We start from the raw sequence: 27,688 nt of genomic DNA, 5'->3' as shown, positions 1-27,688 counted from the left end.
GGTATAGAAAGACAAATATCACATGTTCTTATTTATTTGTGGGATCTAAAAATCGAAACCATTGCACTCATGGACATAGAGAGTAGAAGGATGGTTACCAGAGGCTGGGAAGGGCAGTGGGGTGTTGAGGAGGAGGTGGTCATGGTGAATGTGTATGAAAAAATAGTTAGAAATTGTCTGGGTGCAGTGGCTCTCTCCTGTAATCCCCAGCACTTTGGGAGGCCGACATGGGCAGATCACCTGAGGTCAGGATTTTGAGACCAGCCTGGCCAACATGGTGAAACCCTGTCTCTACTAAAAATACAAAAAATTAGCTGGGCGTGGTGGCATGTGCCTGTAGTCCTAGCTACTCAGGAGGCTGAGGCAAGAGAATTGCTTGAATCTGGGAGGCGGAGGTTGCAGTGAGCTGAGAAGCCACCACTGTACTCCAGCCTGGGCAACAGAGAGAGACTCCATCTCAAAAAAAAAAAAGTTGGAAATAACAAATAAGACCTACTATTTGATAGCACGATAGGGTGACTAGAGTCAATAATAACTTAATTGTACACTTAAAAAATATCTAAAAGAGTGTAATTGCATTGTTTGTAACACAAAGGATAAATGCTGCAGGGATGGATACCCCATTCTCCATAATGTGATTATTTCACATTGCATGCCTGTATGAAAACATCTCAATGTATCCCATAAATATATACGCCTACTATGTACCTACAAAAATTAAAAATAAGGCCAGGTACGGTGGCTCACACCTATAATCCCAGCACTTTGGGAGGCCGAGGTGGGCGGATCATGAGGTCAGGAGTTTGAGACCAGCCTGGCCAATATGGTGAAACCCTGTCCCTACTAAAAATACAAAAATTAGCCAGGCATGGTGGTGCGTGCCTGTAGTCCCAGCTACTCAGGAGGCTGAGGCAGAAGAATAGCTTGAACCTGGAAGGCAGAGGATGCAGTGAGCCAAGATTGTGCCACTGCACTCCATCCTGGGTGACAAAGCGAGACTCCGTCTCAAATAAATAAATAAATAAATAAATAAATAAATAAATAAATATTTAAAAATACAAAAAATAAAAGTTGAAATTATAACAAAAAGGTTCCTAAATGTAACCAACTTTATCTGATGAATTAAATAAAGAAACAGACAAGTATTGTATATACAACACTGTATACTCAAGTCTATAGGTGATTTAAGGATTTTCAAGGTTAATTTTGACTGTATTTGAGTTTCACTCATGCAGTGAATTTGCAACCCCAAGAAAGACGGGACTTCAACATCTAGCACAGAGCCCTGGGACATAAAATCCAGATAACCTGTTTCGAATCCTAATTCTTGGAGTGTTCAAGGCCAGTTTTATTTTCCATCAAATGGGGAAACTAAGAATAATGATGGTTAATTTTATGTGACAACTTGGCTGGGCTACAGTGCCCAGATATTTGGTCAAACATTATTCTAGATGTTTCTGTGAAGGTATTTTTTTGGATGAGACCAACATTTAAAACATTGTACTTTAAATAGGGCACATTACTCTCTATAATGTGAGTGGTCCTCATCCAATCAGTTGAAGACCTTAGTTTTTAAAACAAAGACTGTCCTCCATAGAGCAAGAAAGAATTCTTCTCACAATCTGCTTTTGGACTCAAACTGTAACTCCTTCTGAATCTCCAGCCTGCCAGCCTACCCCTGATGGGGTTTTGGACTTGCCATGCCTCCACAATCTAATGAGCCAATTTCTTGAAATCTCTCTCTCTCTCTCTCCATGTACATATATGCATACACACACACATACACCATACACACATATCCTGTTGGTTCTGTTTCTCTGGAGAATACTAATTAATACACTGTTCAACCGGATTATGGTGAAGATTAAATAAGACAATGCATTTAATCTTCATCCTATCTGAAATATGAAATAGTGCTATATAAATAGTTGCTATTGTCTACTAAAGGTCTACTCTTGTCTTTATAGCCTTGATTCCAGAGGCTATGTTTCTTTTAGGCCAGATCTACTCCCCAGCTGAATATGAAACCAAGGCATTCATATACTTTCTAGAAATATGTCTTCCTTCACCTCTTCTCAATCCCCAAACATGTTATGGAAAGAAAAATGAGTTTAAATTCTGTAATCACTACCAGGTATTCAATACTATTATGGCCCAATATTAGCACCCTATTTTCCTGATAACTGACCTGCTTGAATACCTGCATTGAGCCACCTTCTGAATTAAGTTGGACCTCCAAGTTGTTTATGAGTTTATCCATATCTGGAAAAGAGAAAAGGAAAAGACAACTTTCAGAATAAAATCTAACCCACTATATGCATAAATATGCCATTAATGTTATGTGTGTTCTATGACCTTTATCTTTCAGTGCTTACCAGATACTGATAAGTCATTGAAACCTTCTGATTTATTTTACTCATCAAGATGGCCCTAACTTTTCCCCAATAATATTAGCTGCTCCCCTCCACCAAACTGCATGCAGGTAATCTGTTTCTTCCTATTTCTCCAACATGCTCTGCCTTCAGAGGAACATCAGGATAGCTACAGTTTTCAGTATTCTACCTTCCTGGTCTAGTTCTTGCTTGAAGGAGTTCCAAGCTCCTATATATATATTTACCCGAGTGAACTTATTTACACATCAAGGCCAAATCTCTCTAGAGACGTATTTTATCTGTCTACGTCTCTTAAATCTGCAAGCCAGGTGGGGTAATAAAAACAGTTTTCTCTTTCTTCTTTAGTTTTTCCTCTTAAAAAAAGGAATTAGTGTCTTAATTCAGCTGCCTTAAACCATCAGTCATTCATACTAGAAGCACCTACTAGCTTTCTTCCTCAACCAGATTTTCTGGGAGTTAGATGTGCAGCACTCACATCCCATAATCTTTGGCAAGGCCTTTTTTTTCCTAAGCCACAACTTGTCCATCTACGATTAAAAGATTTCAGACTATCCTCTGCAGAACCCTAAGGCTTCCATGGAACTTGGGGGTGGGGTTTGTTAAATTAAGGTTAGCTTAAAGCTTCCTCCTTACATATTTCAAGTTCAGCCTAAAGGTTTCCCCATCCATAATGAACCATAACCTAACTGGATGTGTAGACAGTGTAATTTACTGTTGCGCCAATCACAAAGTTTCAGCCAATTACAGGCAGTCAACAACTTGAAGTGTTTGAATAAGGCAAATACTGAGATATAACCAATCCAGCTGTTTCTGTACCTCACTTCCATTTTCTGTCCATAAATATTATCTGACTACATGGCAGCCCCAGAGTTGCTCTGAATCTATTATTTCTTCTGGGGGCTGCCTGATTCATGAATCATTCTTTGCTCGATTAAACTGTTAAGTGTAATTTGTCTAAAGTTTCTCTTTTAACAGGTTAATGGAGGAACTGTAGTAAGTAATAAGAATAGTAGAAGCCAGAATTAAGAAAACTGACTTCCAATAGAATCTGAGCTCCTTGCAGGCAGATACTTTCATCTTTGTTTTTTTCACTAATGTATTCCAAGGCCCTAGAACATTGCCTGGTACATGGTAGGTGTTTAATCACATTTTCGAAGGTTTTTGATGACAGTGACAGAAAAGGAGAGTGAGGGAATGTGTTTTCTCAAGTACAGAAATTGGAAAAGGGTGGAAAAGAACGAAAGAAAATTAGAGAATTTATGCATGAAAGATGCCCGAGGTGTAATTAACTATGAAGTGAGAGGTGGTAGAGAGGGTAGCTAAGCTTTTTCTGATTTCTAAGACAGGAAAAGGAGGTGTGATGGTGGAAAAACAATGTGAGGTCAGGTAACTCTCATACAGCCCACAGGGGGGCACCAAAACGCCAGGAGAGCTTTCTTTGTTGCTGCCAGAAACATGCGTAGGAGTGGAGAAGATTCGATTCTCCCTCTGCATTCACACAACACCCTCAACAGGCTTCATTACTTCTAGCAAGTACAACGTAAGAGAGCCAACTCCAATCTGTTCTTCGATTCCTATGGATTAAGAAACAGCAGAGTTGAGGAAGCAGAGTGATTCTGAGAGGCTATATTAGCTTCTATGAACCTCAGTTTCTTCACCTGCCAAAAGAGGGGAACACGGTATTGCCTTAACAGAGTTAATGTGAACATTCCATGTTAATACATTCATATGCCATGTAATGACGTTTCAGTCAACGATGACCCACAGATACGACACTGATTCTTTTTTTTTTTCATACTTTAAGTTCTAGGGTACACGTGCACAACGTGCAGGTTTGTTACATATGTATCCATGTGCCATGTTGGTGTGCTGCACCCATTAACTCGTCATTTACATTAGGTATATCTCCTAATGCTATCCCTCCGCTCTCCCCCCACCCCATGACAGGCCCCAGTGTGTGATGTTCCCCTTCCTGTGTCCAAGTGTTCTCATAGATACGACAATGATTCTATACAATTATAACAGAGCTAAAAAATTCCTATCACCTAGTGATATCATACCTGCTGTAATGTCACAGTGCAAAGCATTACTCATTTATTTGTGGTGATGCTGGTGTAAACAAATCGACTGTGCTGTCAGTCAATATAATTATATACAGTATGTAATACTTAACAATGATAATAAATGACTATGTTATTGTTTTCTGTATTTACTACACTATACATTCTATCATCATTTTAGAGTGTACTCCTTCTACTTACTAAAAAAAAGTTAATTATAAAACATTCTCAGGCAGGTCTTTCAGGAGGTATCCCAGAAGAAGGTATTGTTGTCATACCAGACGGCAGCTCCATGCATGTTATTACCCCTGAAGACCTTCCAGTGGGACAAGATATAAGGTAGAAGACAGTGATATTGATGATCTTGACCCTCATAGGCCTAGGCTGATGTGTCTTTGTGTCTTAGTTTTTAACAAAAACTTGTAAAAAGCAAAAAAAAAAAAAATTAACAATAGAAAAAAGCTTATAAAATAAGAATACAAAGAAATAAAATATTTTTGTACAGCTGTACAGGATTTGTGTTTTAAGCTAAAAAAGTTATAGTAAGCTAAGGTTAATTTATAAGAAAAAATTGTTTATAAATTTAGTGTAGCCTAGTGTACACTGTTTAAAAAGTCTAAAGTAAGGTACAGTAATGTCCTAGGCCTTAACATTCACTCGCTACTCACTAAGTGACTTACTCAGAGCAACTTCTAGTTCTGCAAGTTTCCTTCATGTTAAGTGGTGTTCAGGTACACCATTTTAAAATCTTTTATGCCATATTTTAACTGTGCCTTTTCTATGTTTAGATACACAAATATACACCATTATGCTACAACTGCCTACAGTGTCCAGTACAGTAACATGCTATAGAAGTTTGTAGCCTAGGAGCAATAAGCTATACCATATAGCCTAGGTTGTAGTAGATTATACCATCTAGGTTTATGTTAGTACATTCTATGATATTCACACAGTGTAAAAATTGTCTAAGGATGTATTTTGCAGAACATATCCCCTTCATTAAGGGATGAATAACTGTACATGTAAATACACTTAAAACAAATCCTGGCATATAGAACACTCTCAGTTAGCTATTATCACCACCATTATTATTGTTGATTATCAGAATCTTGAACTCTGGCCCAAAGAATCTGTCCTGTGTATCAAATAGGACTTTTATACCCCATGAGTTCACAAACCTGCTCCACCTCTTATATTTCTAATCTTAATTTCTAGCACCACCATAAACCCAGTCTATCAGTCTAAAAACCTAGGGGTCAGCCACCTTTGACTCTTCTCTCCCTATCTTCAGCCAGTTGGTTATCAGCTATAATAATTCTCCTGCAGATATATCTCTTAAATCTAGCCCTTCATCATTTCATAGTCACTTCCTTCCCCTTCTGGTCAATACTCCACATTGCTCTCAAAGTGTAGTAAAACATGTGGGCTCTGGAGTGAGTGCCTAGAATCACATTCTGATTCTGTGACTTCTTAACAGTAAGAAGTTGGGCAAAGTTTTTCCAGCCTCCTGTGTCTGTTTTCTCATCTGTAAAATGGGAATAATTATAGTACCAGGTCACAGAGTTACTATGAGGATGTATCAAGTTGATATATGTTCAAGTATTTACAACAGTACCTGGCACAAAGAGGAACTGTCTGTTTCCTTCACCACCAGGTGAGCCCTTCAATAGTTACCTAGTCTTGTTCCTTTTTTTGTATCCCTATCTTTTAGCAGAGCATCTCCTATACACTATGTACTAATGTCCAGTGAATAAAGGAATGAATGATCAGTGAAATGAGGAAAGATAGAGCCATATCCAGAACTATAACTGCCCATCCTCAAAAGCTTTAATAGCAACAATCAAGGAGCCTGAAAAATACTTCTTGGCCCTCCTATATCACAAATATTTTAGTAAAATAGTATAAGAGGGAGAGCTGACAATTAATAATGTCTCAGCCATTTCTGGTTAGTGCCCTCACCCAGAAAACAGCCAAATGGAATAGCCATTAGGTAATCCTGGTCAACCTTCTAAATATTGGTAGGAATGACTATAAGGAAAGATACTGGGAAGTTATATAACCTCCTTTTTTAAATTTAATTTTAAAAAATATTTACCCAGGCAAAATTGAAAACTGAAGAAAATTAAGGCCCACAGAAGGTCTTAAAGAAGGCTCTGTTTTTTTTTTAAGAGGGATTTATGAGCCTCTTGCTCTTCTCTAGAGTTGGAATTTCTGCTCTAAGTGTCTAAGAGAGACCAGACAGCTGCACAAAAGCTGTCAAGGAAGTGGTAAGGAAATATACAAAAGGGGGTTATAGTATATATGGCCTGGGCCATTGAGATGTGAATCACTCAGGCAGGAGGACACCAGAAATGCAAATTACCAACTTGAGGTAATAACCATTATTCTGCTTGGATTGGCTCTTCAAGCCTTTGTGTCTACAAGCTGGACTTTCTGGTCCTTCTCCTAAGGGCATAGGTCCTATAGAAGGAAACAGAGGAGGAAGAAATAGGGAAGAAGATTGAGTCCCATCGCCAGTGGGTCAATGTCTCATATATGCAGGACATCACAAACCACATTCCAGGTACTGTGACTACAGGAGTTTGATAAAATTATGTAACTTTTGTCATGTCCCCAAGTTTATATTATACAAAAGTGGCATTTCCTATAATGATCAGCTTGTCTTACAAAAGTGAACAGTGCCTTCAAGGAACTGGAGCAGGTGCTGGCTAAGAAGAAAACATCCCATCCTTTGGCCAACCCTGGAAGGGAAAAATGCCTAGAGATAAAGTGACAAGGGGTACAAGAAGAGATAAAGTAAGGAGGGGTGCAAAGCAGAGTCATTAGAACCTACAACTAAAAAGAAAGCAGAGCACTGGAAACCCTGACTCAGGCCTAAGAAAGGACCTTGTGCTTTGACAGGATACAGCATTTGGACAATTCAAATAATGTCTTATATACATCAACATAGCTTTACAGTAAGGAAATACACAGCTTTCATATAATTTCCATTTCACACATAATAAATTTGGAGGCCTGACATCACATAGTTTAGAAGTGCTAGAATCAGAACTGAAACTTTAGTCCTCTGACTCAAATTATAGTGCTCCCCAACCATTTTCTAATACCTCAAATCTGGTGAGCACCTTCTTTCTGAAAAACTGTCTGCTAAAAGAAGAACACATTTAAGGACAACACAACTAATCACTTAGGAAGATCTTAAGCAGATATCATTCATCTTTGGCCTCTAACCTATAAGAAGTACTGGAACTATTTAAAAATAAAAATCAATGCTTAAGGGTTTTGAGAAAGACTACAGTACACATTTATTTTCAGACAATTTTATTGCACATCTTCCAGAGGAATTAAGAGTAGTGTTGCAATGGGCCTTTGGGAAAGCCTTCAGGATATCTCTGCAGCATGACATTAATAATGGAATGGTGATAAAAAGAACTATAACAGCCGACATTCATTGAGTGCTTACTTTGTGTCAGACACTGTTCTGTTTATATCTATTTATCTATCTATAGATATCTTCATTTAATCCTTACAACCCTAGTGGTAGGCACCATTATTTCCTCATTTTAAAAAGGAAGAAAGTGGGCCTGGCACAGTGGCTCATGCTTGTAGTTCCAGCACTTTGGGAGGCCAAGGCGGGAGGATCACTTGAGCTCAGGAGTTTGAGAACAGCCTGGGCAACATAGTGAGACCCCATCTCTACCAAAAATTTAAAAATTAGCCAGGCATGTTGTTGTGTGAGGCTGAGGCAAGAGGATCACATGAGACCAGAAGGTAGAGGCTACAGTGAGCTATGATTGTGCCACCACAGTCTAGCCTGGGTGCAGACAGACCCTGTTTCAAAAACAGAAAATAAAAATTAAATTGAATTGAATGAAATTTAAAAATGAGGAAACTAAGGCACAGAGAGATGAAGTTGCTTACCACCAAATCACCAAGTTAGTAAACAGCAGAGAGGAGATTTAAACCTCAGTAGTCTGGAGACATAAAGCAGCTATAATGAAATTACCTGGGTACCAGTAGGATCTTCCAGCTTCTGTTTTAAGCAGATTCCATAGCAGAGAATAAATGGTTGCTATAAACCAACTACTTAATAAAGGGAGATTGCAAAAGCCTCCAATTTCTCTCATTTCCCCCAAACAGGCTCACACCTGTCACCATTGGAAAACTCAACCTCACCTTCCAGTTGTAGCACCTCAGCAGGCAGCTCTGTATGACTTTTCTATTCAAGAGTTTTGGGCCGGGCGTGGTGGCTCATGCCTGTTATCCTAGCACTTTTGGAGGCCGTGGCAGGCGGATCATGAGGTCAGGAGATCGAGACCATCCTGGCCAACATGGTGAAACCCTGTCTCTACTGAAAATATAAAAATTAGCTGGGAGTGGTGGTGCATGCCTGCAATCCCAGCTACTTGGGAGGCTGAGGCAAGAGAATCGCTTCACAGGAGATGGGGAGGTTGCAGTGACCTGAGGTCGCACCACTGCACTCTAGCCTGGGAGACAGAGTGAGACTCCGTCTCAAAAAAAAAAAAAAAAAGCAAGAGTTTCAACATACACAAAAGCTGGAGAGTGACTTGAGGTACCCAGTCTAAATTATAAGAACCACCACCACAGCAGGTACTCAGAAGTAGCTGTAAAACAGCAAACCCCGATAAGATGGCGCGGAAAGGGAAGAAGGAAGCTCCTGCCCCTCCTAAAGTCAAAGCCAAAGCAAAGGCTTTGAAGGCCAAGAAGACAGTGTTGAAAGGTGTCCACAACCACACACACAAAAAAGAAGATCCACACACCCCTCACCTTCCAGCGGCCCAAGTCACTGCGACTCTGTAGGCAGCCCAAATATCCTCGGAGGAGTGCCCCCAGGAGAAACAAGCTTGACTACTATGCTATCACCAAGTTTCCGCTGACCACTGTGTCGGCCATGAAGAAGATAGGAGACAACAGCACACTTGTGTTCATTGTGGATGTTAAAGCCAACAAGCACCAGATCAAACAGGCTGTGAAGAAGCTCTATGATACTGATGTGGCAAATCAACACCCTGATTTGACCTGATGGAGAGAAGAAGGCATATGTTCGACTGGCTCCTGATTACAATGCTTTAGATGTTGCCAACAAAATTGGGATCATCTAAACTGAGTCCAGCTGACTAATTCTAAATTTACGTGTATCTTTCCACCAGAAAGAAAAAACAAACAAACCAGAAAACCCCTGTAGTTTTCCTGCTTAGCTTACCTGGAATGAGAGAAAAGGAAGTGGGGGCAAACTAGGATGTTAAAAAGAACAGAATTTAAGAGGAGAAAACATATTGCCACAAAAATAAATGAAGGCTGGCAGCACATAACATGTATGAATGACAGTGACAGAAAGACTGAAATCTAGTATTACATAATTACTACAACAGCCAGCTAAACTTGAAGTAGTGAAGTCATATAAGGTATTGAAAATATAATGTGATAAGAAATACCAGAAAAGAGATTTATAACTTTGGGCAAGTCATTTGACCTTTCTATGTCTGTTTTCTCCTTTGAAAAATGGGAATACACCAGTGTAGCCCTCCCCACTCTGGCTGTTATGAAGACCAATCATGATAACACATGTAAAAATATCTTATAAGATGTAAAGATAAAATAGCCGTATAAGTTTTTAGGATTACTTCTGTCAGAAAAATTTTAAAAGTACATAAATACGGTCACATACTTAAGATGTAAACCATTTCCAGTAACAAACTTATGTATGATTTTTGATATCTTTATCTCCATTCTCCCATGAGTTCATGTTCTACAATATCACCTGCATAGCCTCCAGTGCTTTCAGCCAGTTGCGCTTCTCTCAGACGCTGATGTTAAGCTACATTTTCTTTTCCACAAAAAGAAAATAAATATGCCAGAATGAAAAATTACCTTGGAATGTGCTAGAGATTAAGATTCCTCATTCTGGAAAAAGATGAAAGCTAAGAGGAATTATGATAAAAGTCTAAAACTGGAAATACAAGTGGAGATGAAGCTCAATAAACTCCAGGCCTGCATTTTAGTTCTAGTTTAATCAGTAAATTGTTGTGTGACCTTAAGCAAGTCTCATCACTTTATGTAGAAAGTGGAAATAACTCCTCATTCACCTCACAAGATACTTGTAAGAATCAATTGACAAAACAGATTTAAAGGTATTATAGAAACATAATCTCAGATGCCTAGAACCAGTCCCCTTGCCTTGAATCTCCATTGAACAAATATATTTATGTTTAAGCAATAATTAATCTTATATGCAATAAGCAGATAAAACTCTTACTATTAAAGAAGGCCATGTGAAACAATGGGAAAATCATTTAACTAGGATCTGGGAGACTTGTATTCTAGATCAGGCTTCACTGTTGTCTAGCAGTGTCATTTTGAGTAAACTACTTAGTCCTTTTCAGATCCCTTCCAGTTTATAACATTCTATGATATATGATTTTATTACAAGGACATAGATGGAAAATCCATAATAATCATCTCAGGTTTCTGCTTAACCTGTGAGATTGATGTCAAGAAGGATTAAGTTTTCTACAAACCATCAGGTAAACTTGAGTCTCATTCCAATGGCATTTAAAAAATTACTATGAATGACTGGGTGCGGTGGCTCATGCCTGTAGTCCCAGCACTTTGGGAGGCCAAGGCGGGTGGATCACTTGAAGTCAGGAGTTTGAGACCAGCCTGAACAACATGGTGAAACGCCATCTCTACTAAAAAACACAAAAATTAGCCAGGTGTGGTGGCACATGCCTGTAGTCCCAGCCACTTGGTAGGCTGAGGCACGAGTCACTTTAACTCAGGAGGTGGAAGTTGCAGTGAACTGAGATCATGCCATTGCACTCCACTCTGCATGAAAGAGCGAGGCTCCATCTCAAAAAAAAATTATGGGTGATTTTAAATGCATACAAAAGTAGACAAAAACCCCATGCACCTACTCTCAGATTCAATGATTTTCAGCTAATGGTAAACCTTGTTTCATCTGTACCTCAACCCACTCCCCCTACCTCAATGTATATTTTTATGCAAATCCCAGATATATCATTTCATGGCATTTCTTTTTTTAATTTTAAAGTTCTGAGGTACATGTGCAGGACGTGCAGGTTTGTTACATAGGTAAACGTGTGCCACACTTCATGGCATTTCTAATGGGACATATTTAATTTTCACAATTGCCCTGTGAGGTAGGTATTACTGTTGATCCCACTATACACATGAAGAAATAGAGTCAATGGGATTAAATAATCCCAAGGTCACATAAACTGGTAAATTATTGAGCTGGGATTGGAATCCAGGTATGATGTTTGATACCAAAGCTCTTTTTTTTTCCTTAAAGTACTTGCTACTACCCTGTACTTTGAAATAGTTTGTTAGAGTTGAAAATAATAATAATGAAGGTGTTTTTATATCTTTGCAGCAAACTCTAATATTGAATATATGTACAGAGTATTAAAAGATTCCCACTAATTATTATGTTAATTATAAAACAAAACCTCTAGGAATTACAACTCCAGCATGGCACTAAGGGACAAAGAGCCACAGCAGCAAAAACTCATTGCTCTGAATCATTATGTAACATCTCATGTGATCCTCTTCATTACTTCATACCTTTATTTCATGCAACAATCTCCTCCAATAAATTAAACATGGTGGTAGTGTGGCAACCACAAATAATTTGTAACAATACAATTGGTCCTCATCCATGTTTTGTGCAACAGGTACTTAAGGGAAGAGACCTTGGCTCTTGAATAACTTTTCTACTCACTGCCTGAGCAGTGGCTCAGGAGCACCAAGACAAGGCATCCTAGAAGAGTCTTGGACCATTTCAGTTTGTAGAGCTCCAGAAAGTGAGGTTAATGCAGTAGCCAATTCAATGCTACACATCTATTCTAGGATCTAGCTACAAAATTAAGGAATAAGTATGTTATTATTCTTTTAGCACCAACTGTTATGTATATTTATCAGAACTAGTTTAACAAACAAGAAATAAATATATTCACATCACATCCCCGCCCATTCTAACTGAAGATGAAACAACCGCATCATTGAACGTATAGGAAGAAACAAGAGATGGAATAATTAGCTCCAAATAATCAAAGTTAAATATATGCTCAGCATCATGTAGACCTTTCTGAAGATACTGTACTTTATTTGTGATGTACAATATTTCAAGAAAATGGCAAATAGAAGAGAAATGCAGAAAAAAATGAAAGAAACTAGAGAAATAACCAATTTTTTTAAAAGAAAACAAAATGGAGCTAGATCAAGAAATGTAGATGATTACATCTGGCAAAAAGGGGGACAGGGAAAAAGAAAGCTGGCCTGATAATTGTCTTCAAAGGCACATTTAGGTATTTGGAGAAAGTAGAACTACTATGTCATTTACAGGACATCGTCGTTAACTTAAAGGGGAACTTTCTGATGATAATCAAGTCTCTACCAAGAACCTACTAAATAGTCAACACTGTAGTAGATATTATGTGGGAAGGAGGGAGGAGGTAATACCAGAAGGAAGAAAACTTCATGGTCTCTGGCCTCTATCCTCAGTAAATTTGCAGTCTAGGTCAGATAGAGAAAACTGGCAGCCCACTGCAGATGTTGGCCTGGTTCTCATAGTGATGTTAAAGATTAAAACAGAAACATCTAACAACCTTTCAAATGCAGATTTCATGTTTTAAGAAAAAAATCCTATTTCTTGCTTTTCTAAAAAAGCTGAGAGATTATATAATACAGAGTGTACATTGGCACAAGGGAAAAATTAGCTGGAGATGATCAACAGCTGTCCCCTTTAGACAGGGCATGCTTTTCTCATTTTACTGGGCCCTGGCGATTTAAGTTTGAGATCCCAGGTCCGTGTGATGAGAAACAATTATGCATAAAATAATAGCAATCAAATATTACAAGATAATAGATGCTGCATTGCTGGATTATGATTTGAGGCTATGAGCAATAATTAGGAGAGGAGGAGATTACTGAGAATGGAATAGTCAGAGAAAATTTCAAATAAATGGTTTGCTTTGAGGTGGGCTTTGAAGAACTACGACAGTCAAGAAGAAACAGAAAGGAAATCCAGATGAGAGGAAAAGTAAACTGCATACTCCATGAAGGCAAGGGTCCCACCTAAACTGATAGTTTACCTAACCTAAAGTGATAAGTTTACCATTATCACCTCAGCTTCTAGCATGATGCTTCCAACTTTGTAGACACCCAGTAAATGACTGTGGAGTGAAGGAGAGTAACATAATTTTTAAAAGTGTTTTAAGGAATATATCCTTGCAGTGGTCCTCAGAGTAGAGAGGGCAGAAAGAATCAAAGTAGAACTAGAAGCTATTGGAATATTCTATGAGTACTGAGGTAAGAGCTTACATAGGTGCCATAATCTCAATATCTAGACTAGGGGTCAGACAGGTTAAGGCCACCTAGGCCAGATGAGTAATGTGGTGAACAAAAAATACAAGTACTGTTTTAAAGGGGAGGGAGGGAGAGGCTCATCAACTCTAGGCAATTATTGTCAAGAGAGAATGCTGGTTCAGTATCTTCTGATTAGTCAAAAGAAACTGGAATTGAAGAATTTTTGTTTTCTTTTGAGACGGAGTTTCACTCTTGTTGCCCAAGCTGGAGTGCAATGGTGTGATCTCGGCTCACTGCAACCTCCGCCTCCCAGGTCCAATCGATTCTCCTGTCTCAGGTTCCTGAGTAGCTGGGATTACAGGCATGCGCCACCACGCCCGGCTAATTTTGTATTTTTAATATAGATGGGGTTTTACCATGTTGGTCAAGCTGGTTTCGAACTGCTGACAGGTGATCCTCCTGCTTTGGCCTCCCAAAGTCCTGGGATTACAGGCGTGAGCCACTGCGCCCGGCCTAGAATTCTAGAATTTTAAGGGAAATCTGATTTTGAAATATTGGCAATCAACCAACTTTTAAAAGTGTGGGACTAGGCAATTTGACCCACTGCTATGAACTGACTTGTATTGTGTCCACTCACCAAAAAAAAATTAATAGGTAGAAGACCTAACCTAGTGACTATATTTGAAGATAGGGCCTTTAGGAAAGAAATTAAGGTTAAATGAGCTCATAAAGGTGAGGTTCTGATCTGATAGGATTAGTGTCTTTCTAAGAAGACACACCAGAGAGAATTCACTCTTTCTCCTCCCATTTGTACAAAGGTCACATGAGTACAAAGTGAAAAGGTGGCCTTCTACAGGTCAGAAAGAGAGTCCTCATGAAAATCTGACCATGTTGGCACCCTGATCATGGACTTCCAGCCTCCAGAACTGTGAGAAAATACATTTCTGTTGTTTAAGCCACTCAGTCAATGGTATTTTGTTATGGCAGCCTGAGCTCTCTAATGCACTGCTTACAAAAGTTTTTATTGTTATTACAAATAACACTGCAAAAGTTTGGAAATAACTTAAAGATCAATCAACAGAAAACTGTTTAAAAATTTGTGGCTCATGCATATAGTAAAAACCTATGCAGTCATAAAAAAGAATGAGGCATTTAAAAAATGTGCATATATGAAAATATCTCCAAAGTATATTTTTAAGTAGACAAGCAAGTTGTAGAGAACAATATGCAGAATGTGTTACTATCTGTGTGTAAAAGGTGAAGGGGATATATATATACACACACACACACACACACATATATATAATAGAAACTACCTCATAAGGTTGCAGTGAAGAATAAGTGTGTTAATTTTGTAAACACTTAGAAGAAGGCATGAAAGTGAAGTAAGCAGTGAGAAAATATAGTTGTTGTGGTACTTACATATATACTAATATTATATATGTATTATATATAATATGAGCTCATCTAACCTTAATTTCTTTCCTAAAGGCCCTATCTCCAAATACAGTCACAAGCTTAGGTATTAGGTCTTCAATGTATGAATTTTTTGGGGGGGGATGGGGGGGGTCACAATTCAGTTCGTGTCAGTATGTCAAGTTGCCTAGTCCCACACTTTTAAAAGTTGATTGATAACCAGTATTTCAAAATCAGATTTCACTTAAATTCCTAGAATTCCAGTTTCTTTTGAATAATCAGAAGATACTGAACCATATATATATATATATATCCATCTATCTATCTATAGAAAACCAAACATGATTTCACATTATCTTTGAGTAAACAAATGAGCCCAATACTACAATGTTATTCACACACACACACACACACACACACACACACACACACACTCATTGCTTGATATACACTAAATATCCCTGGAGAGATTCCTAATAAATAGATAACATTAGTTGCCTCCAGCGAGGCAAAATGGGTGGCTAGAGAACAGGAATAGGAGGGAGACTTTTTTCACCATGCACCCTTTAGTAAATACTGAATTTTGAGCCACGCGGAATGCATTACCAATTGAAAATGCATGTTTTAGTTGAAAGTTTTTAAATTTTAGGGAAAACAAAACACGTGTGAGCTTTAGTTGGTCTGTAGGCTAATTGTTTGCACCTCTCGCCTAAATTAAGGTGGTGGCAGTTAGAATAATAATAAAGAAACAGATACCAGATACAAAGGGGAAAAAATACAACAGCCATTGGCATCTAATTAAATGAGAAAATGAGGAAGAGGGGAAAGGGACATGAGTACCACAACAGCTACATTTTCCCACTGCTTCACTTTCATGCCGCCTTCTAAGTGTTTACAAAATTAACACACTTATTCCTCACAGCAACCTTATGAGGTAGTGTCTATTATTATCCCCAATGCACAGATGGGACAACTAAAGTACAGAGTTTAAATAAGTTCACCATTACCATGGTCATAGTAAGTTGCAGAACCAGGGAAGTGAAAGGAAGAGTCTTGAATGAGGAATGAGTGAAGAGTCCAGAGGTGATGATGGTGAGTGTGAGGTTACAACAAAATGTCAAATTGCTAGTGATTTGAAATATCTGGATTGGGCTCTTGAGTTAGGTTATTGCTCCTTAATAATCCTAGAGCTTAGTTTGCCCACATCACATCTATTTTGTCTAAATACACAAATAACATCTTTTAGTATATTATACAGAACATCTAGCATCTTTCATATATTTAAATCCAGCTTCCTGTCCACTAATCTACGTTCCACTTCTGCAAACACACAGCAGCATTTAAATAAAACAAAATTTTTTAAATAACAAAAATGATGAGACCGCAACTTATGAAACATATTAGATATCAGGCACTGAGTTCAATGCTTTACTTACATTATTTATAATCACAAATTATCATGTCATTTTAGAGATGAGGAAACTGAGGCTAAATGATGAAACTCAGTTGAGGATAGTAAACATTAGCATATAAAAATCAGGAAGAGGTCGGGCACGTGGCTCATGCCTGTAATCCCAGCACTTTGGGAGGCTGAGGTGGATGGATCACCTGAGGTTGGGAGTTCGAGACCAGCCTGACCAACATGGAGAAACCCCGTCTCCACTAAAAATACAAAATTAGCCAGGTGTGGTGGTGCATGCCTGTAATCCCAGCTACTCAGGAGGCTGAGGCAGGAGAATCACTTGAACCTGGGAGGCGAAGGTTGCGGCAAGCCGAGATCACGCCATTGCACTCCAGCCTGGGCAACAAGGGCGAAACACCGTGTCAAAAAAAAAAAAAAAATCAGGAAGAATACCAAACATGATCTCACACTGTCTTTGAATAAACAAATGAGCCCAATACTACAATGTTATTCCCTTATTCATACTCTACTTAACAATAAGATGGTAATCATACTAGATGATCATCTATGTCAATCATCCTAATCAAGTTTTCCTTCATTCACAAAATCATGGCATTGTAAAGCTAGATCTTAGAAGATCATCTACAGCCCCCACCGCACCAGGCACAGACAATCTGGCAAGATCAAAAATGACTAGGCTCTGTTTGCTACTTTGGTTATTGGAATTCACTTAGCCAATGAGAACCCCATCTCAGAAATGCATGTATTAGAACAATGAGAGTGGTGATGGTAGTCTGCTACATGGTTATTTTTTTCCCAATTTCCAATGTGCCCTGAAAAGTCTAAACAAGAGGGATGTATAGCTCCTGAGGGCTCTGAAGGTACAGCCATTAAGTAAGTTGGTCTTGAGGGTGGACTACATAGATGCACCTGTCATTTTTACTTTTGAGGTTATTATTTCTACTCTTCCTATGTTTTCTGCCTGTCTGCCCTCCAGGCTTACCTGAAGACATTGCTCCCCAGCAATTGCTCCACAGCAATTCTCTGTGTCCCCAGCAGTCACCAAAGGTCAACAACTCTCAAGGGCTTCCCCATAACTCTGAAGAATGGGATGAGGTCATTTACCTATCACTTGTTTCTGTTGTCCAAAAGTCCTGTTGGTTATATCATTCTGGTTAAGTTGCCCAAAGAATGAGAGAAAAGGCAGGCTAGTAGCCCTTTCTTTCAGAAGTGATGAAGTCTGGTGGAAACAATGTTAAATCAGAAGCAAATAAAACCTGTGTTCTAGCCTCAGCCTTTGGACAAACTAATTCAGTCTTCCTAAGTTTCCTTTTACCACATCTGGAAGGTGTTTTAAGGACAGAAAAACACTAATTTTATCAGCAGTGGTCCAGAAAAATAGTTCCAAACTGAGTAGAAAAGGGAAGTTGAACTAAGATACAAGTGGCAGCCTCTGCCACATACACAAGATATTTCATCCACCCGAGTATCTACTGAGATAGAATTATTAATCTGCATTCTATGGAAGAGAAAAGCAAGGCCCAGGGTGATGCAGCTAATAAGTGGTGATACTAGGGATTCAAAGCAGATTACCCCAAACCATGGCAATCTCCATCAGTTTCAAATCCAAATTTAAAGATTATTCTTTTTGCTCAATTATTACCACACTGGGTGACAGGTGCTTAATAAATGCGTTTCTTCACGATGAAGATATTACCAAAAGAAATAAGACATCGTGCCTTTGGCCACCTGTTTGGATGTGATTTATTTTTTCCCAAATTCTTAGGGTTAAAAAAAAAAGCCCACAAAAAGACAGCTCCGCCAAGTGGCTAAACAAATGGATTCACTTCAGCAATCACAGCAACTCGGCCCAATCAGTCTTCCACCTACACAGACGAACCAACTGCCTTGGCCACGTCTTAAAGGGCCGGAGCAGAGCCTAGGCTCTGGCTTCCTTCTCCAACCAAGCTCAGCCCCTCCTTAAAGAGCTGGCACGCCCAAAGCAGCTCCTCCCCCGCAGCTGCTTCCAGGCCTCACTCTGTGCCTCCAATAGCCTAACTTTGCACCTTAAACCACTGTCCCCTCCTCCTTCTTTTCAGAAGCTTCTCTAGGTACCCGCTATGGCTTCAGGGGGTTACCTGGGAGCTTTGGCCTTGTGAATCCTGTTCTCTCTGGTTGTGACTTTGGCTGTGTGGGGTTAAGTCAAAGACAATCCTTACCGCTTAAGGAGTATTGGGAGTGCCGAGCCAGGGGAGACTAGACTAGACAAATCCATCCATTCTTGCCCCCTTTCACTTCTTCCACCAAGCTCTCTCCTCTCCTTCTTGGCCTTTCTTTGCCCAGCCCTTTAGCAAAGTCATTTTCCCTTGAGTTTCATTTGATTCCACATAGTGTTCTTAACCTTCCGCTCCCGCCCCCACTGCTGAAACCCCAAGTGGGGTGTGTGGGGGGAGCAGGGGGACTGGGAGGGGGATAGAATCTAGACGAAAGAGGTGGGAGTGGGTGGGTATTAGTCCCAGAGTCACTTACCGACCATGTCACTAGCTGAGGACTCCTGAAGTGTCCAGAACTCATGCCGTCCTCCGGGAGGCTCATACTCCTGAGCTGATCGCAGGAGAGCTGTTCCCCTCACACCCGCCCCATTCTGACATAGCGCAGGGCGACGCGTTCTCGTCTTCTCGTTCTTGGGCCCCCACTCCCCTATTTCTCCGGGCTGGAAAATGAGGAGGGGGTCGAAAGGGGAGGGAGTCGATTCAGAGCCAGCTGGGCCACTCTCGGAACAAGGGAAACAAAGCTCTCAAGCATCCAACCCAAAAATCAGGGGCCGGCAGAGTAGACTTCCTAAAAAGAATCCTCCCCCCTGCAGCTTTTCCTTGGACAAAAATAAAGTGGGTTCGCTGGGCCGAAGTGGCCAGAGCTTAAGGTCCTCCGTTCCCCTTTTACCTCCACCAATTCAGTTCCGGCCAAGCCCGCTCTCCACCCATCCTCTGAACTCCACACACCCTTTAAAAGGAGAGGGCCGGGGGTGGGGGCTATGAAAACCAACCCAACCCCCAAAGCGCTACTTGAACACAAAGTTGAGGCGGAGAAGAAATCCTTCAAGACAGGAACCCACGAGGAGATACCACAAGAGGATCCCTTCACCGCCGCCGTTGCCGCCGCACACCCCAGCGCCTTCCTAAAAAGAAAGAAGGGAGGAAAAAAATGCCGACGATTGGTAGAATCATAGAGAAGAACACCAGCCCCAGGGCAGGGGCTTCAGCGAAAAATGGCAGCAACTCGTGCGGGTCCTCTGGGGCGGGGTTTCTTGGAGGCACCTAGCTGCCCCACGGGGTACCTCGCGCCCCACGCGAGTCAGAACCTAAAGTGCTCTCTGGGCAACCTGAGTGGGTAGAGTGATTCCGTCTTTCTCTGGCCCTGCTAGGCCCAAAGGAGAGGTGTGACTATCGTGAGGACTCCACCTAGGGTGGAGTTCCTTAAAAAGGACAGGCGGCCGCTAGAGGAGAGTGCAAAGTGGGAGGAGGTGGAGAAGGGTGGGGCTGAGAAGGAGGAGGGAGGAAGGAGGGGGTGGGGCGGGGCCCTGGGCCGACAGAGCTGGCCTCGCCTCCGGCGGCCGCCTCCCTCAGCCTCCAGCAGCGGCAGGTATAATTCCAATCAATTTCACTTCCTTATCTGTCCCAAAATTAAGGCTTGCAAGCACACTGCTTGATTACCTATTTACTCCGGTTATGCTAATTCTCCAGGGGAGGGTGGTGAAACGGGTACTGGGATTGGGGCTGGGGGCTGTCTAAGAGGGAAAGGAGAAAACAAAAAAGCTGACAACTGGAAGCGATATTTATCCTCCTACCTCTCCATGGTAACACGAACAAGGACAGCGAGGTCACAGTGTCTTCTCAGGGAGGAAGCTAAAAGGAACGGAGATTGGAGCTTGGTGCATTTTCTAGCAAGAGATAAGCCAAGGAGGTGAGGGCGAAGGAGTAGGTGGGGAAGAAGAAGGAGTTGAAGATGATCTGTGAATACAGCGTGGCCCAGCAGGGAGACTTAAGAAAGGCTTTCTCAGTCTCCCAGATACCAGACCTCTAAGAATAGAGTTCTCAACCCCCTGAGACCGCCTCTCAGCCAGGCATTGGCGAAGATCCCCGTAAAGCTGAATCCACAGGATAGGAGCCATGTTTCCAGGATTTCTTTACGCTTGCCTGAAAGTCTCTCTCTAGCTCATTTTAATGGGAGGCCAGGAAGTCACAAGCAACCACAGCCCATTTTCAGTGCCTCTTCCCTACCACAATTCTTTTAAAGAGGAGGAAAAAGAAGAGAGACAAGAAACAAAGCAGAGGGAGGAAGAGCAAAGAGACAGGAGAAATAATAATATCTGCCATGTATTCAGCACCTAATATGGGCAAGTCCCTGAGCCAGGTGCTTTTACATTCAACATTTCCCCATTTAGTCCCAATAACAACCCTGGGAACTAGGTACTGTTATATTCTCTGTGCCCTTTATTTAAAAAAAAATAAGGAAACGGAGGGCCTCAGCCCAGTACTTTCGAACACATAAGTCTACTTACTTAGTTGATATTTCTGCCTGAATGTCTTCTGTGCATCTCATCTACCTTCCTTTCCCCAAAACACTCTGTTCTTCCTCCTGTAGTTCACCAACTACCTGAATGGCACCACCATACATCCAAGGCAGCACCCTGGAACTCATCCTTTAACCTGCTGTGATCTGGCCTTTGTCTACCTCTCAAGCAGCAGAGATTTTGCTGTTCTCCTGGGCTTTACCTGGATTACAAATCCCTGGGAATTCCAAGCTGTTTCCAATCTCTATGCCTTGGGTTGCTTTACTTTCTCTGACTGAAATAGACTAAGCTCTCTGTCCACCTTTTTTTTTCTTGCATGTCCTTCCAATGAATCTGTCCACTTTCTTGAAAGGACTAACTCAAGGTCATCTCCCCTCCTTACTTAATTTCTTCAGGCAAAACTGACCATTGCTTCCTCTGTGCCCTTCTCTACCTCGGGGCACATATTTGTTGGTATAATTGCCTCCCCCTACTAAACTATAAAGTCCTTGAGCTGAAGCACCAGGCGATCTCATTTCTGTAACTTGGATGCCAAGTTATATTATTATTAACAATAATAATAGTTATTGAGCATTAACTATGTACTAAACTCTGTTGTAAGCCTCTTATGTATATTAACTCATTGAATCCTTCTGACAATCTTATGGGTAGACATTGCTATCCCCATTTTACAGATGTGGAAACTTAGTGACAGGTTAAATAAATACACATGCATATGTATTTGTTTCATAAAAGAATGTCCCTGTAGTAGGGGTTTCATAAATAACTCTCTATCTCACTATATCTCTTCACCACGACCTGCACCCCTGCCAAGCTTACAAGGTAAGATATATTGAGATGGAATCATACAGAGAAGTGTACAACTCTCTATGCCTTCATTTAAAAAATTTACTTTATTCCTTGGAGCCTTTGTTTCTCAATGTATAAAATTTGGGGAGTATTATCCAATATAGGATTCTTACCACTACAGCACTGTTTTGAGCAATGCTGAAAAGTTTTCTCTTAGATTCAAGTGTGTGAAAGACATTAAGCAGTTTATATCAATAATAAATGCATTTTTGTGATGTGCAGATGAAAATGAGTAGATTGCTGAAGTAACATTTTGAAAAGAGTAGCCACTACTAGCCCTGAATACAGTGGGTGTGCCTTAAGGTCATCGAGTTACTTTTTCAGTCTGAAATAGCTTTTCAAGAAGGTCGATCCATACACAGATAGCGTAACAGTTTATATTTTATTAAAAGTCTTTATTGTTGACAAATTTATTATTTTAAGCTCTAGCTTTTTGTTTGTTTTAGAAATACTGCCTCAACTTTATTTGTGGGGAAAACTTAGACCTTAGATGGCAAATTCAGTTTTTGGAAAACTTGAAGTTATTGAAACTTGGAAAAACAAACCCAAGATCCTTTCCCATCTGTTCTTTCATCCATTCAGTCAATAAAATGTATTGAGCACCTGTGCTTTATCAAGAACAATGCTAGGTGTTGGGGGGCGGTGGAATGAGAACATCCATTCTAAGAGGCTCCAGTGGATGAACCCTCAATTTCACTGTACGTACACAGCCTATTAGTCCACATTTCCCCTTCAAGTCCTTTAGAGATGGCCTCTGTCTCACTCAAATTAGGACCCAAAGATGGTTCACAGGGAACTATGAAACCCATGACCACAGTTAATGTCAAAGGCAGGAGTTTGCCTTTATATTCTTTTACTCTTGACACATAGAAATAATCAGCATGTGGTTGGTGTTGTCTATGTCACATGAAAGGGTGTGAGGGAGCAGGTATGGGGAACTAGAAGTTTTGATAAATTTCCCTGTCCGTCTAGGAAACACCTCAGGCTCTCCTTTCTTTAGCTGGCTAGAATAAACATGAACTAAATAGCAACCTGCAATATTTTCAACTCCTTCCATCCCACCTTATGCGTGAGGGAGACTGCTTGAAGAAGCAGCCTGTGCTTTCCTCTATATATCCAAGTAATCAGATGAGGAGTGTTAAATTAAGTGTGGAACCTAATGAAAAGCAGCTGAGAAATATGCAGACACGATTCTGGGCCCACATATGCTGTTCTTCCCTTCTTCTCTTTCTCCTCTTCATCATCCCGCTTCTCCTCCTCCTGAAAGCCAGCTGACAAACTACCAGGGTGGAGCCCAGTCTGAGGGCTGGAGGGAAGGGAGGAGGAAAAGCCTCAGTAAGAGGACTCCACCCTCTCTGCTCCCAGTAGAACAACAACAATAAAAAAAAGAAGGCTTGAGAAGCTGGGCCTGACAGGAAGGTGGGGCAGAATAGGGCAAAGTGAGGAAGGGTGGGTAGATGGGAGGGGAGTTAGGACCTCAGCTGGGTAAAGCTGGGCTGGGGAATGAAAGGGAAGTCAAGCAATATACAAACAGAAAAATCTGCATTCATTAAATCACTGTTGTTTGTGGAACAACAAAAATGTAGCTAAAACCAGGGCATAGTTCAGACCTAGTGGGAACAAAATTGTCCTCCTCACCCACTTTTCTTCTTATTCCACAGTTCCCCAGAGAGCATATTCCTTCTGCGAGCTCAGCTAGAAGGAGACCTTTTGCCCCTCCGCTAATGTTGAACCAGTGTTAAGTTCCTCACATGTCCCAGAGGACAGCACTAAGGTTACTGCCAGCAAAGGATAAAGATATTTTGGAGAAGGAAATCTAGTTAGCTGAGAGAAGAAAGCCTGGAAGGAGATTGCGGGGATAAAACAATGATTTAGATTGCAAACTGTGCAACCCTGGGCAAGTGCCTTCACATCTCTAAACATTTCCTCACCTATTTCTTTTAAAGATATCTTATTACTTCACAGAATTGTCAAAAAGATTAAATAAGATGCAGAGGTGGCTTTACAGTAAAATTAATGAAGCTTAAGCTTTACGCCCCTTTCCAAGACTCCGGGAGGGATCAAACATTGTGTTTTTCTTAAAGATGGTCCCCAAAGTGGTATAAGCTTCCAGCCCCACAAAACCTAGATTGGCCGCCAATGAGATTATAGCCTACAAAGCACAGTGCCTGGCACAAAGAAAGCTCTCAATAAAGGTTAACTAATATTCATAGCAATGGCAACTGTGAAAACTACCAGCTTTAGGTTGAGTCTCTTTCTGGTCATAGATATTGAGAATATGCTCCTGTGTTCCCCATAACCCTTGCCACTGTATGTATAAATAAACCAGTTTATAAAAATCAGCAACTAAACTGCTTGCTTGAGACATTCAGAGGCATGATTAAATTTGGTTTAGGAATGGCCAATGGGCCAGAAACATGTGGCCAGGGTTTGAAATTCTGGCACCGCACCATCCCAGACAAGCTCTAGCAGGCCTGCTGAGTCCTATAAATTTAGTTGTGCCTCAGGCTGCTATCTTTATGAGCAAGGAGCTTGACTAGGTAGGTGTGTGTGTGTGTGTGTGTGTGTGTGTGTGTGTGTGTTGGGGCTAGGGGGTTGAGTATGTATGGGTTTTTAACTCCATTTTAGACCCTAGATACCACCACACCCATAAATTGGAGGAGGGAAGAGGGAAGAGACTTTATAATCAACAATCAAGTCAAACCAGAAAAACTGCACCTGCAGAAAAGGGATAACATCCTTGGCCTTGTCCCCAGAGTGTATATTCCTGAGTCAGGGCAAGAGTCTATTGTGTATACAAGAAAAAGACTTGCAGGCTGGGCACCGTGGCTCACGCCTGTAATCCCAGCACTTTGTGAGGCCAAGGCGGATTCATCACGAGGTCAGGAGTTCGAGACCAGCCTGGCCAATATGGTGAAACCTGGTCTCTACTAAAAATACAAAAATTAGCCAGGCATGGTGGTGCACACCTGTAGTCCCAGCTACTCAGGAGGCAAAAGAATTGCTTGAACCCGGGAGGCGGAGGTTGCAGTGAGCTGAGGTCGCACCACTGCACTCCAGCCTGGGCCACAGAGTGAGACTCTGTCCAAAAAAAAAAAAGAAAAAGACTTGAATTACTGCTTTAATATTAAACAAATAAATATATGAGATTGTCTAAGGAAATGCATAAATAGAACAGGAACTTTTTTATCACTGAGCTAATCCAGAGAGGCGCCAGGGCTCTGAAGGCCCCCAAAGGCAGGCTCATGCTTATCATCCTTGTGTTACTTACCACAAGCAGCTCTCACTTCCCCAACAGAGGGGTGGTATCCATCTTTCACTGTCCCCTAAGCCAACAGGAGATTGGCCTTCACCCTTCTTCCCACTGCAGTCTTATCACTTCCCTCAGAAAGTAAAAGGGAGAGAATAAAGAGGGTGGGGAGGATGTCTTTGGTGCTTTCTTAAAACCTTTCTGCCAACACACCTATTGAAGTACTGCAGCCTCATTTTTCATTTCCTCTGTCCTTTGTTTGCCCAAATGGCCTTGCATTGTGGTAGTCCTTTTCTCTCAAGTCAATACCACAAATATAGTTGGAGCAGTTTACCCTGGAGCCACAATAACAGGATATTCCCTTCTCAAGTCAGGCCAGCAGGGTATTTAAAAGAGTAAGCCAGGCAGATTAGCAGTAGTGATTTACTTCCTAAGGTGAAATAAATTATTTGATCCAAGATAAGAGTCTAATTAGTATGTTATGGGGATATAAGCAACGATACCTGTTTACATGATATAAACACACAACTAAATGGCCAGGAGTATGTGAACAAGTGGGGAGAATATACACAAATATACTGAAAATAAAACAATGCATACATACATACTAGCAAGATTTAGTCACCCAATCACAGAATGTTGGTGTAGGAAGGACCCAAAGAGGTTATTTCATCCAGTGGCATTCATACCAGGTGATTTAGGTGGTACATAGATAAATATTTTCTAATAGTATATATTTATCTGTATGGTTACCTTCTATTTATGGAGAGTAAAACTAGCTTTCCATTTATGGTAATGCTATTTTTGATGAAATTTACTTAAGTAAAACATGTCAGTGTATTTAAAGAAGCATATTAAGTAAATAATGATATAGGTAGTACTCAGATATGGTCTAAATCATGAAGTTAAAACATAAATAATTGAACTTTAGCAAACCATTATTGAATTAAATTCTACTCCCAATTCAGGAGTTCCCTTATTTAGACACCTAGGTCTAGAGGAGAGTCTAACCCCGAAATCAATAAATATGAAGCAAGCTTGCCCCCTCCTCCTGTGCCCATGGCAGAATTGTGAACAGAACATGGCATTTTTCCACTGAGCCTAGGTAAAGCCTTCTACTCTTCTTCCTTGAACCTCCAGTTTGGGCTAATGGGCCCTCTTCTGACTCTTACAGCACTCTGACATATTTCTCTCAGAGGGCTCACTGCAATGTAGTATACCTCTCTTTTTATGTGGCAGTCTTATCCATTTGACTGTCAGCTCCTTGAGGCCAGGAGTCTAATAGTAGTTCAATCATCTTTATGCTTTCAACTCTGAACACACTGCCTGTCATATGACAAGTAATAAAAGTTTGTAGAATGGAATAATTTAGAGCTGCAAATGCCTGGATGTGAATACTGACTTCGCCACTTACTAACTGTGTGACCTAGGACAAGTTACTTAACCTATCTGGGCCTTGGCTTCCTCCTTTGTAAAGTGAGCATAATGATAGTACTTACCACACAGGATATTGAGAGAATTATGTAACTTAATACATGTACATAAACATGCTTAGAGGAGTACTTGCCACAGACTAAGCACTGTATAAATTTTTGCTATTATTTTGTTGAACTGAAATATGCCTCTTTGATATTTCCACCTATTGGTCCTGTGACTCATCCCTGGAGAAACATAGAACAAGTCTATTCCTTCTATGTCATGATCCCTCAAAGGTCTCACCTTCTGTCCTCTCCCATAAATTTGCCTGATTGCATAATCTATCTCTTGCATAACATAGTTGTCATACCCCCTTACCACCTATTAGTTGGTTGATCAGAGCAAAATAATAAAGACCCCTAGGCCAGGGATGCCATCTCACAGAGACCAAGGTGCTTTACCATATAGTTTACCAGGTAAACAAGTGCAAGGGTGAGAATAAATGTCTCTATTACCAGAAAGCCAGAGATGGAAACAAAGGACGGTCACCCCAGATTTAAATATAATAATGAAAAAATTGAAAAGATCTAAATGTTTAATAATAAGATATTGGGTAACTAAATTATAGTACACCCATATGATTGATGCACTGCTAGGGTCTAAGTATATGTGTGACCTTCAAATTCATATGTTGAAATCTTAACTCCCAATGTGATGGTATTAAGAGGTAGGGCCTTTTGGAAGGTGATTAGGTTATGAGGCCTCCACCTGCAAAGATGAGAATAGTGTCCTTATAAAAGGGCTTCAGGGAACGAGTTCACCCCTTTTTACCCATCTGTCCCTTCCTACATGTGAGGAGGCAGTGTTCATCCCCTCTGGAGGATGCAGCAACAAGGCACCATCTTGGAAGCAGTGAGCCCTCACCAGACACCAAATCTGCTGGCACATTGATTTTGGACCTTCCAATCTCCAGAACTGTGG

At 40.7% G+C, this 27,688-nt stretch overlaps 1 protein-coding gene across 11 annotated transcripts in view; it reads right to left on the bottom strand.

Annotated features, from left to right (window-relative positions):
- The window catches only part of KLF8 (KLF transcription factor 8), a 381,472-nt gene that overhangs the window by 38,961 nt on the left and 314,823 nt on the right, over positions 1 to 27,688 (bottom strand). For 2 of the 11 annotated variants that reach the window (XM_063803979.1, XM_063803976.1), the window contains exons 1-3: positions 20,002 to 20,147; positions 19,149 to 19,332; positions 2,189 to 2,262 (exon numbers count right to left, since the gene is read on the bottom strand). In XM_063803979.1, the coding sequence (XP_063660049.1) occupies positions 2,189 to 2,262; positions 19,149 to 19,155 (81 nt within the window). In that variant the 5' untranslated portion in view covers positions 19,156 to 19,332; positions 20,002 to 20,147. Of the gene's footprint in view, positions 1 to 2,188; positions 2,263 to 19,148; positions 19,333 to 19,562; positions 20,156 to 20,466; positions 20,613 to 27,688 lie in introns of those variants that run through there. The other 9 variants (XM_016943394.4, XM_009439159.4, XM_016943393.4 and 6 more) reach the window with 9 other exon arrangements.

This window comes from Pan troglodytes, chromosome X, assembly GCF_028858775.2.
Source record: "Pan troglodytes isolate AG18354 chromosome X, NHGRI_mPanTro3-v2.0_pri, whole genome shotgun sequence".
Classification (NCBI taxonomy): domain Eukaryota; kingdom Metazoa; phylum Chordata; class Mammalia; order Primates; family Hominidae; genus Pan; species Pan troglodytes.
This window is presented reverse-complemented; position numbering and strand designations above follow the sequence as displayed.